We start from the raw sequence: 10,862 nt of genomic DNA, 5'->3' as shown, positions 1-10,862 counted from the left end.
CTCCGCAGGGAGCGCTAGCGGGGAATGAGGCCTCCCCGCGCCCACTGCTATAGACGGAGCAGATACTTGTTATAATGCGGATACTTCGCCTCCGCCGTCTCGAAAAACAGCTCGCGGAGAGCAGAGGGGGGCCTGTTTGGGTCCTTTGATTCTTCTTCTCGCCATAAGCAGGTAGGTCAAGCGACAGTAATGGCCTTCATCTTCACCATAATCATCAGCAGCAGCATCACTGAGGTGCATGTGTCTGGATCAGTGTATTTTAAAGTGTGAGGGGGCTGAACCCAGACTGACCCCAGAGGTAATACAGGTTTTAGATCCTTTTATTCTACAAATATTAAATTTGAACAACTTATATTTCATTCATTTTGAGAAGGTGTCTGTTTTCCAATTTTTTGTATTTATTAGTCTGGTAATGCTTAAAGTTGTGATACGCCTGAATGTCACTTACACACACACACACACACGTTGCATTTCCAGTGCTGATTTGATCTGTCCACTGATGCAAGACTTACAGCTGCAGCAGTTTGCTATGGTTTCAGCACGTTGAAAGTGCACATCAAAGAATGTGTGTTTTACATTTGACAGGCCCCCAACCCTGGACCTCCTGCCCTTACTGTGCACTTGTCGAAGACAATCAGCATTCCCACAGTTACAAACCGTGCTTGGAGTTTTTCTTGGTGTACGTGAGTGTGGAGTAAAGGAGATTAAGCCCGTGTTGATGTGTCTAGGGACAAGAGACCTGTAGCTATGTCTGTTTATGGTCGTCAAACTCTGTCACAGCTGAATTCATAGCAATCATACACACGACTAATTCTATTTGATAAATGCAAGAGATAGTGAGGGATGAAGAGAGAGACTGATTGGATTCAACTAGGAATGAAAGTGTGCATGCCACCACTTCTTATACGGGGGAGTCCAGGAGACAGCGGGGTGGATCCCAGCTCCATCTCGCCTATGTGGGGAATGCAAACCGTGGATGTCAGCATGGTAACTGCTGACCTGGGTTGCCATAGTTTCAAAACCTTTTGTTGACAAACGCTTGGCGAATTCACCTTTTCATCTCGCCACGCGTTGTGAAGGTACGCCAATTATGTGGACTCCGACCAGGACAACACCGACTCTGTATCTTGCATACACACAGGAACATTATGAGCTATTTTTGTGTCTCATAAGAACTTTAATGTACAAAAAGCCTCTACATTTTGACATTAATGAATGAAAATGCAAATATGTGGTAAAAATCCACTTCAGCTCTTAATAATTTATTTGAATACTAGTTATTTTTGCAGATTGCTTGCAGCATCAGAGCCATGTTTTTGCTTTTTTAAACTTTGTTGTCTTTCTTCGCTTTTATAGGCTAACTGCTCAAAATCTATGGAATTAGATTTGTGCCAAAAGAAACAAACAAAACTTCTTAAATGTTAAACAAAAGTCAACTTCTTAAATGTCAAACAAAAATAGGAATTTGAGAGAACATATAACTAATTTCAAAATAAAACTTATAACTTGCAATCAAATAATTTGTCAAATAGTGTATTGTCTCTTACTCTTCTATTAATGCATTATTTTGTTCACGGTTCACTCTGCTTCTCTCTCTCCGCTCAGACTGAGAAAAAGACCAATACTTTACACTATTTGACAAATAATTTGATTGCAAGTTATAAGTTTTATTTATTTTTTTTAATTAGTTTTATGTTCTCTCAAAATCCTATTTTTGTTTGACATTTATGAAGTTTTGTTTGTTTCTTTTGGCAGAAATCTAATTCCATAAAAATACTTTGAAGTTGAAAAGTTGAACAACTTTTCGTTGATTTTGCAGGCCCCTGTGGACAAAACTGGTTTGTGTTGTGGCAGTGTTTCTACCGTCAACACCACAAAATGTAATGTCAAAAATAAAAAATGCTCCCTCTTCTTACTTTTCAACTGGCTGATAAGATGCTCGATGTAACTTTTGCCTGGGAAAATGTTAACGCGGGCTCCTCAAGTATGCATGAGGACCCAGTGGTAGGCATTAAGAAAAACAAAATATAAATATTTCCTCTTCTCGCTGATGCTCGCATTACAGACCCCTTGTTGTAACTTTAAATAAACAGCAGCATAACAGCATTATCGTACGCCATAAGTGAGTAATAATTATTTACTTAAATCAGTGATTTTTTGTTATTGTTGTTTTTCCTCATTTGTTCTAGTTCTAGTTCAAGAATGAATTACCAAATTTCCACACATTTCACATATTACTCTGCTATGCATTTTGAGTTCTAGTAGTTAACAAAACCTATTTATTTCAAGACAGAACAAAATTATTTAAAATTTGCTTGTCTGCATGGACAGATCATTTCACTTTAAGTCATTTTCTCCTCAAATTGAATGTTTTTTTCTTGCATTTCAGCTTGCCTTTATTGCAGTGTAGCATGACCTCACAAATATTTAACCTTAACCAAATATTTCATTAAAGAGTTAGTCTGCCTAATAAGTCAGAGTTTGTCTCTTTCTGTTGAGTACAGTGAGTTTCTGTCTCATGAATGGAAGTCTTTGTCCACTCGCCTCTAAATTTACTGCTCAGCTGTCTCCGACTTCCTCCACGTTTGCATCTGTACATTTAGTGTGTGTGTGTGTTTCTGTGTGTGGCTGAATGGGAGTGTACATTATCTGTTTATGTGTAACAGAGTTTCAGTACTTAGTGCGTGCATGTGTGTGTGTGTGTGTGTGTGTGTGTGTGTGTGTAACCTTTACTTGTGCATTTGGCCATGCGGTGGCATTTGAGAATGTCTGAGAGTCTTTTATCTCATTTCTTGTGAATGATGTACCCGGCCATGGCACACACAATGAGGCGTATGAGTCATTATTTAAAGAGTGGAGAAGTTGGATGTTTGACTTGGCTTGTGTCGTCGGAACAGTGTTCAGGTGTTGAGGTCAGTGTTGGGAACAGATAAGTGGGGCTGAACAGGTGAATCCAGGTGAAAAACACTGAGATAGCTGTATAATAATGCAGAGAATCGTGTTTCTGAGGAATCCCAACTTACACCATGACCCTGAATGAGTCCTCACATCGCAATTACACGAGCGACCATTTGAGTGGTACATCCCACTAATGACGCCCCATTCATTCCGGGTCATTAGTGTTTGATGGTTTATGGATGATAACACGCTTCTCCACGACTGAGGACACTCTGGCAAGCCGCTCTGCAGGCTGGCCGGCCTTGGAGCAGCGCCAGTGTAATGACAACAAAAATTGGATGTCGATGAAGGTTTTTCTTCTCTGCCTGAACCTGACATCATCACTGATAATTTTCCCCCCTCATCAGTCTTCTATCTTTTCCTATATGTGTGTAAATCCTTGCAGACATGACGCACTCTGCTTGGGCGTGGAGTGCGACTGGCCTCCGCCTCTGAGAGAGATGAAACTTCAGGTAATGACTGTGAGAGAGGACGCGTCTATCCGCGTGGATTTCAGAAATCACACTGCGAAATGTCAAAGAGCAGTGGAAAGGTTAGATGCTCCTGAATGTGTGCGTGTGGATGTGTGTGTTGCTCCACCAGTATCCCAAAATGCTATACATCAAGGACTGGCGCTGAAAAACCATTTCAGATTTGCTCAGTCTCGCCTTGACTTGCATATTGTTGGCAAACATGTCAAATCTCAGTCTCAGTCTCAGTCTGGCAACCGCAGGTCCTTTTGAGGTATGACAATCAAAAAAAAAACTCCTTACCTGGCAGCTGTAAAAACTTGTATGTAAACATTCTTAAAAGATAAAAATTATCTTTACCTTTTTTTCTTTTCTTTTTTACTATCTTGAGGTTCCAGACAGAAACCGAAGCAAAGAAACAAGTAAATGTTTGCAGCACAATAAGTTCAACTGCCAAAGATTTGACATGCTTTGGGGCTCTGCTGTGTTTGTATGATGGCAAAAGACTAAAATCTGACCTCTGAGTGCCCCCACTTGAATACATAGACGCGCAGGTTACTATGGGACCAGGAGTTCCTGTTGACACATGTCACCTGTTTGCATTTGCCTCATTTGTTTTCTGATCACTGTGTAACAATCTTTTAGGATCCTTTAACAAGCGTCTCTAGAGCACACACTGGTTCACAACAGGAGGAGGCATAACAAATGAGTCGGAGAGTTATAACCTCTATTTTAGAAAGAATTTTGATTGGTTGCCTAGAGGTCTTACATGTCAATTTCTTGGTAAACAGATGGTGCTGTTGGGTGTACAAGAGATAATTCACCCGTCGCAGACTTCACTGAGCTTGGCTACCCTGCATCTATTGGTAATAAATGTGTCAAGTAATGATGCCTGTAAATTATTTCATTTAACTATCAACTTTTGCGTATACAAAATATTAGAAAGTAGTAAAACAAATTCAAAGTCCATGTTATCAAGTGTCTTATTTTGTTCAATCAACAGTCTAAAACCAAAGTTCATTCATTTTACCGTTATGTAAGAGAAGTAAAGGCGGCAAATCATCACATTTGAGAAGCTGGAACTTCAAAACTTTTCAAAACCAAAACAATGAGCTGAAAGACACCAGGCAAGTATTCATTATAGTATTCATTAAAGGGGCAATCTAAGACTTTTGCCTCATTAACTCATTATAAAACACACTTCATTCACACTTGACAGAAACAAATACAACTCACCTAAACAGTCACAGTTCACCAAAGAAATGTGAAACTGTTCTGGCTTTACAAACTGTTTTTGTCTGCAGTGGATGTTGGGCTCTCTCTCAATTCTCTGTCACTTCATATCTCTCCTGTCCCTGCCTGTCATATCATCTCCAAGGAGTCATAGTCCTGGTCAGAGCTGCTGTAAATCGCCTCTGTACTGCATCCCCTGTCTTCAAACTGGCATCCGTTGGTCCCAGAGGCTGTGTTCAGTCCCATTCTGGTGTCTGTGTTGCTGTGTGTGCAGTCTCTTGTCGGCCACTAGGGCAGCTAGCTCCACAGCTAACTGAGCTACTTGTTAGTGGCATTAAGCCGCTACAGCCAAAGATAGCGACAGCCAAGAGTATTGTGAGCAGCAGTAAGTGGATATGCTGCCCCCTATACTTTTGGAGATGCCTTCAAATTCTGGCCATTTCTTCCACAAATGACACTTTTAACTTCAGCTGGTTCACTGGTGCGCCAAGCAGCAAACACATCATCTACATCAATTATGTAAGGCATTGATCTTTGTCCTCTGACACAAGCTGGCTCCTTTCCTCTCATACTGACCCAAACAGATTTAGGGCATTTCTGATTTGAGGCGTTGGCAAAGTCATAATTTGGCAGACGGGCTGCATTCTCCAATCCCTGCTGATAGAGTCAACTGGCACAACATCAAGTCAGGCGAAACAGTAACACAACCTGGCTTTTCTTCGCTATAGCACTGGTTGAGCCGGGGACACAAACTCTACCCTCACCTATTGCTTCTGATAGAAAATACGACACGTGCGCCAAAGTTTTTGGTGTAAATATAAGCAAAAACTGACCCTAGCTGATTTAAATGAGTACTGTACTCTGTCCTGGTTAAAAGCTCCGTGGAACTACAGTGAAACGATAAACCACTTGTGGGCAGGCCCTGGTGCGGCTTTTATTAAAGACCTCATTGTTGACTGTTTGTTCCAGGTCATTTTGTTTCACTACACTTGAAAGGGACGGTAAAAACCCTGCAAGAAGAGGGAGACCCAGCCTCCGTTTGAGCGTGAACACAAGCCCCTTCACTTAGCATGAATAAGGGGGATGGCTCTGTGTTTCTAGGTCACTGTGTGTCCCTGAAATGCACACCTCGCCATCCACAGGGAGGGAGCGAGGAACACAAACAGAACCTAACATTTGACAACATCACAGTCACGGTTAATAGGGAGCTTAGGGATACACTCGTGGAGATTAAACACAGTTAACAGCTGAGTTTCGGAGTGGCACAATGACCAACATCCTGGATCTCGTGCACATCCTGGTGACTCTTTCCTCCCCTCCATAAAACCTTGATTTTTCATGTTCAATCAAGAAGCCTTGATCTGTCACTCTCAGGCCCTTTGGCCTTCACTCTAAACGATCTAAAAAGACAGACTGCAGGGCCCTGTCACCCTTGAAAAGACAGCGAAGTGGCCATCTTGGCTCAGTTTCCGCATGCCACACAACACATATCAGAGAGCAACCAAAGCATGACCTGGGCCATTCGTTCTTCTTTTCCTTTTATTTACTGTTATGTAGCATGGACCATGGAAGGAATCCTAGATATAAACATGTTTAGAGGTGTGTGGACAAACTTCATTCACAACCTTTTTTTCCCTTCTTGTGTTTGTACAGTACTCCAGTTTTACTAGCCACTGCTTCAGGCTACCGTAAGTCTGCGGCGGTATCTTGTTTCATACCTTGTGCCTATTACCATCTGTAATATACACTTATGTGGTAGCAGGTGAATTTTTGTGTATGACATGATATACAATATGATTTTGACTCTTACCCCTCTGTTATTCACACTATGAAAACAGCAAAACAGTTGAGTTCTGTGCACTTTCAGGGTGGTTTTCCATTTAAAACATTTTCCAAGAAAAAAGAGGCACAATATGTAAAAATCCACCACAATTCACACTCAAATAAGGGCAGGATATCACCAAAGTAACCGCTACCTGCTGCTAAATTCAGCTGCCCTTAGCTAGTTAGCTCAGTTAGCTGTGCTGCTAGCGGTCCTGACTGGGAGCCCGGGGACCTGGGTAGTGTTAATATTTGTACTGTTAACACAGGAGCTTTGGACCAGGACGGGCATGTTAACATGAAAACTGTTATTTGTCCACATTCTGATGATCATTTTGTTGATCTTTTTCTTAAGTTTTCAGCTGAAATTCTTACTTATTGGCCCTTGAAGAATGCAATTGATAACTCTAGCTGCTATGTCATCAAATAATAGTGAAGTCCTCATTTCTCTCTGAACAAAAAGACAATTGCTATGACTGCTGTCTTTGTCAAATACAATGAACAAGACCATTCAGAGACATGAGCTGCCCTCCATACAGCGACAAAACAATGCATTATGTGGGAAAGTACCACATTCTGGCATCTGAGGGCACATTTTTGTATCTGTTTGGTCGATATGGAATGCAGATTATGTTTCATTGCAAATCTTTTGGGCATTCTATAATTACTGTGTTGGTCGATATGTAGTGTGCATGCCAAAAGTAAGGGGAAGCTGCCTTTAATAACTCTGCTAGGAGCTACAGAACAAAAAACGTGACTCACAAAAGGGAAGAAGGTCTTGACGGACAGATTAACAATAACAAAAATAAATTTATTTTATTTCAGGAAGACGTTTTACAAGGCACAATAATGGTTTTGCTAAACTATTTAATATATACATAGATATTTAACTTACTTAACAAAGCTTAATGAGAATATAACGGTTTGAAACACTTTTGTAATGAGATCTGAGCTTGACAGCATCTGTAACATATGGACGTTATAGTGATTAATATGGCAGTGTTACATAACAGCCATTGCAAGCCATTGGAGAGGTAAAATAACTATCTGTTCATGCAGGTGTGGAGTGGAAAACTACCGGCAGCTGTGAGTCAGGATAGAACGTTTTGAATAATATTCATCATCAGCATTTATTGTTGTAGCAAACACTGCAACTTACCACAGTAAAATACTACATGTAATGACTAAAGGAGAGGAGCTCAGGTCAGGAATCCCAAAATGTGAAGATCAGCCATGTCAAGCAGGAAACTAATATCACTGAGGAGAAACAAGCAGTAAGAGCAAGCCACTGAAATGAACACGGTGCCCAGGATGCTTTGTTTTGCTCAGATGTCGTTGGCACGGACTCAAGGGTTTTGATTCTTAACCGGGGTGACAGGGGAGAAGGTGATTGTCAGGATGGAGGTTTTCGAGTTTTCCGCATTTTCTTGAGCTTCTCTTGTCTCACCGTCTCGCTCTCCAAAGAGGACAGCTCAGATATCCTGTGGATATAGGAGCGAGAGGCTCCGAGCATCGGGTCTGGATAGGACTGGCCTGTATGAGAAGAAGCAGAGGACAGAGAGGGACGAAGGGAAGGGAGAGATATATTGTAAATGTAAAGTAGAACACGAGGGGCATTTTCTGTTGCAGCTCTGTTTGCAATATCCACATATACTTAAATCAAAATCCACAAACTACACCAAGCTGCTGATTTTGTGATTGGTATCGATTTCATAAGTTATATCAGTTAGGGAGCAAGTCTTGGCCACTTGGTTTTGCCTAATCAGGGAGTGTAATTTGTATTTTCAGTGTGAAGCGTTGAAACAAAATAGGAATGTAAAATAAATGACAAATGTACTGTTTTGCATTCTACAACTGGGGCAAGTTGAGAAGAAGACTTCTTCAGGGCAAACCCACACTCTACCTGTCCCTACACACTCCCTTTTCTCCATGTGGCCTCTTGGCCTACTTTGTGTGATCCCTGCTTTTAGTTTGAAGACCTAAAACCCATAAAAGGGACATGTTTGCTGCCAATAAATCAACATCGCAAACACCTGTGCAGGTCGAAAGGTTGGATTGTGCTGTTTAATTGCTACACGGCGAGGGTGTTCCTGACCTGACGTGTCAAGACCACAACAAATACTTGTCTCGGCATCACAGTAACTCACTCTGTTGATTGTCTTTAACAGTCAGAAGTTTGTAGGTCGGATAATTCACCTTCGGCCTGCAGAACAGAGGGAAAACAGAGGAGGCAGAGGTCGGAGAAATAATTGAGAAAACTATTGATTGGCTTGGATCGGATTTAGTTTATATGGGCAAAAATACCTGCTGAGCTTGCAGTTCTCCACTGATAACGTGTTTCTGCCGTTGAGGACTAAAGCAGAGGGAACGAGGATCGCTGGACTTGTATTCAGCTCGTATCTTTCAGGGTAGCTGGAGGACAGAATTGTGGACATGTTTTGGATTGAACTTTTCACTCAAGCTTTGTTTTCATATCCAATGGAAAAAATAGTTTAACATAAGAAACAAATGCAAAGCATAAGTATTTCTGACTAGTGGTGTCAGAGGTCTTGACCCTGCTGTATATGCCAATACCATATCTGATACTGATTACTAGACGTCCAGGATCAGTCAGGCTCTACAGCCAGAAACGAATGATGGTGATCTTATTTTGCAAAGATGATACTGGTTCAGTTATAGCAAGAATCATGCACCCCGTGTTCCCCCGCGATTTACTGTCAGCTCAAAATCATCTGCTTGTGATGGATAAATCACGGCTCCTTGAAACATTCATTGCATCTGGCTGCTTTTCTCTCGTATTCTCGTCATATGAGACAGTGACTCAAGTCTAATTACTGCAATCTGTGCAGCTGTCTCCAGAAATATGCGATGAAGAGTACAGCTACAACTACTGCACTGAGTGACATTAATCCACCGGTTACCCCAGGGTGAAGGGCCGCCCAGCATGGCTGTGGGAAAGCTGCTTGGAGAGGCTGAGGGGATGCAGATTGCCAGGTCTGTGCAAATGGTAGTCTCTTGGCAGGGGAGGAATCACAGTCCTGGTCCTCTCAAAACCTTAAAAAAATAATAACATTTAGCCAAACAGAAGGGATCCAGATCTGATATGAAGACAGAAACTCTCTAAAGGGATTTTAAAAAAAAATGCTCTAAGTTTCTCTCAAATATCACTGTTACACTTGCTGTCATTAAAATGAGGATTGTGCTCATTATGTGCGATGACGGCTCCACCTAGTGGCTGTCAGGTTACAATTCAGGACCAATCTTGAAGATTCAATGTGTATGCATTTTTAAAAACCAATTCAGTTCCTATGTCAAATATGTGATCGTCATATTTCTGAGTGGGAGAATATAAATGATATTATAGATCTACTCTAAACTGTAATAACTCCTTTTCTTACATTTCTTGTCAAACACAAAGTGTCTCCCACACATGTCCTTCTCCAGGTTGTTCTGTGACTCCAGGTTGTCATCTTTGGCTAAAATGGGTGACCTACACATGAATTAGCGACAGAGAAATAAGAACCAGCCATACCAACACACATGGAGTTCCAACAGGCCCAATACCACCCAGATTAATGACACATACAGTGTACAATTAGTGTATTGTATTTGGATCTTTTATACCACTGTGATGATTAATTTGACACATTTTACCCTCCAACTACGATGCCGCTAACCAAGGCTTTCCAGTCCCTGGGCTCTACAACAGAGATGACCGGTGATAGTCAGCATTCATTTGACAAGATAGCTAAGCTAACTGCATCTACAAATGAGCTCAGCAGATTACATGGAGCACGCTTACTCACTGCTAAAGGGTTGTATTGCAGGGAATTTCCTCCTCATATGATCATTTTGTCTGAACGCTGCTTGTCCTCCACCTGCCCCCATCCTGAAGTTCCTGTATGCTGGATATCCAGCCGCGTCAGGGCCGCGTTGGCTGCAATTTGAGCTTTCCTCTGATATCAAAGCCTTTGCGGTTGGTAGCGATGTGTTGACCTGGAAAGTCATCATGTTGGAGCTGCCATACAATGACTGTTTTAACATAAGGAAACTAGTTACAGATCAAACGTGCGACAGCCGGTCATTAAAATTGAGGATTCGTACAAACTAGTCATCCTCCGAGCAGCAGTGCTAGGCTGCAGCTCACCGCGGCCAATGCTACCGAGTCACCGCGTCACCATGGAAACAAGCTCGAATCGCCGTTAGGTGACAGCTCCTGTATTTATGTCTCCTTATTTTACCAGTGATTATGTTTAAAGTCCGATCAAGATCCTTATGTTGCAGAAATACTGCAAGTACGTAGGAAATACAACCAATTCATCATAGATGCACATAGTCATCACCTTGACGTTTTTAGGAGTCAGTGATGGACATGATCAAGTTGGTAGACATTAGCGTAAA

General features: G+C 41.7%; 1 protein-coding gene across 2 annotated transcripts; it reads right to left on the bottom strand.

Annotated features, from left to right (window-relative positions):
• Positions 1–7,565: 7,565 nt before the first annotated feature.
• c19h8orf89 (chromosome 19 C8orf89 homolog) lies at positions 7,566–10,651 on the bottom strand. 2 transcript variants are annotated; one of them, XM_030399029.1, is made up of 7 exons: positions 10,268–10,649; positions 10,116–10,161; positions 9,860–9,951; positions 9,383–9,515; positions 8,766–8,873; positions 8,609–8,664; positions 7,566–7,994 (listed from the first exon to the last, which is right to left on the bottom strand). In XM_030399029.1, the coding sequence occupies exons 1-7, from the start codon at positions 10,503–10,505 to the stop codon at positions 7,855–7,857; spliced, it is 813 nt and encodes a 270-aa protein (XP_030254889.1). In that variant the 5' UTR covers positions 10,506–10,649; the 3' UTR covers positions 7,566–7,854. The 2 variants fall into 2 exon arrangements, with proteins under 2 accessions (XP_030254889.1, XP_030254890.1); XM_030399030.1 differs by lacking the exons at positions 9,860–9,951; positions 10,116–10,161 and having other exon boundaries at positions 10,268–10,651.
• Positions 10,652–10,862: the final 211 nt, after the last annotated feature.

Source organism: Sparus aurata, chromosome 19 (assembly GCF_900880675.1).
Source record: "Sparus aurata chromosome 19, fSpaAur1.1, whole genome shotgun sequence".
NCBI classification, from domain to species: domain Eukaryota; kingdom Metazoa; phylum Chordata; class Actinopteri; order Spariformes; family Sparidae; genus Sparus; species Sparus aurata.
This window is presented reverse-complemented; position numbering and strand designations above follow the sequence as displayed.

Excerpts from the sequence above, each read along its gene's own strand:
- c19h8orf89 (XM_030399029.1), bottom strand. The coding sequence starts at position 10,505 with ATGTTAAAACAGTCATTGTATGGCAGCTCCAACATGATGACTTTCCAG. Across the intron at positions 10,162-10,267 it reads TGCAATACAACCCTTTAGCA|AGCCCAGGGACTGGAAAGCC; the intron begins GTGAGTAAGCGT and ends TCTCTGTTGTAG. Across the intron at positions 8,874-9,382 it reads GGGCGGCCCTTCACCCTGGG|CTACCCTGAAAGATACGAGC; the intron begins GTAACCGGTGGA and ends TCTGTCCTCCAG.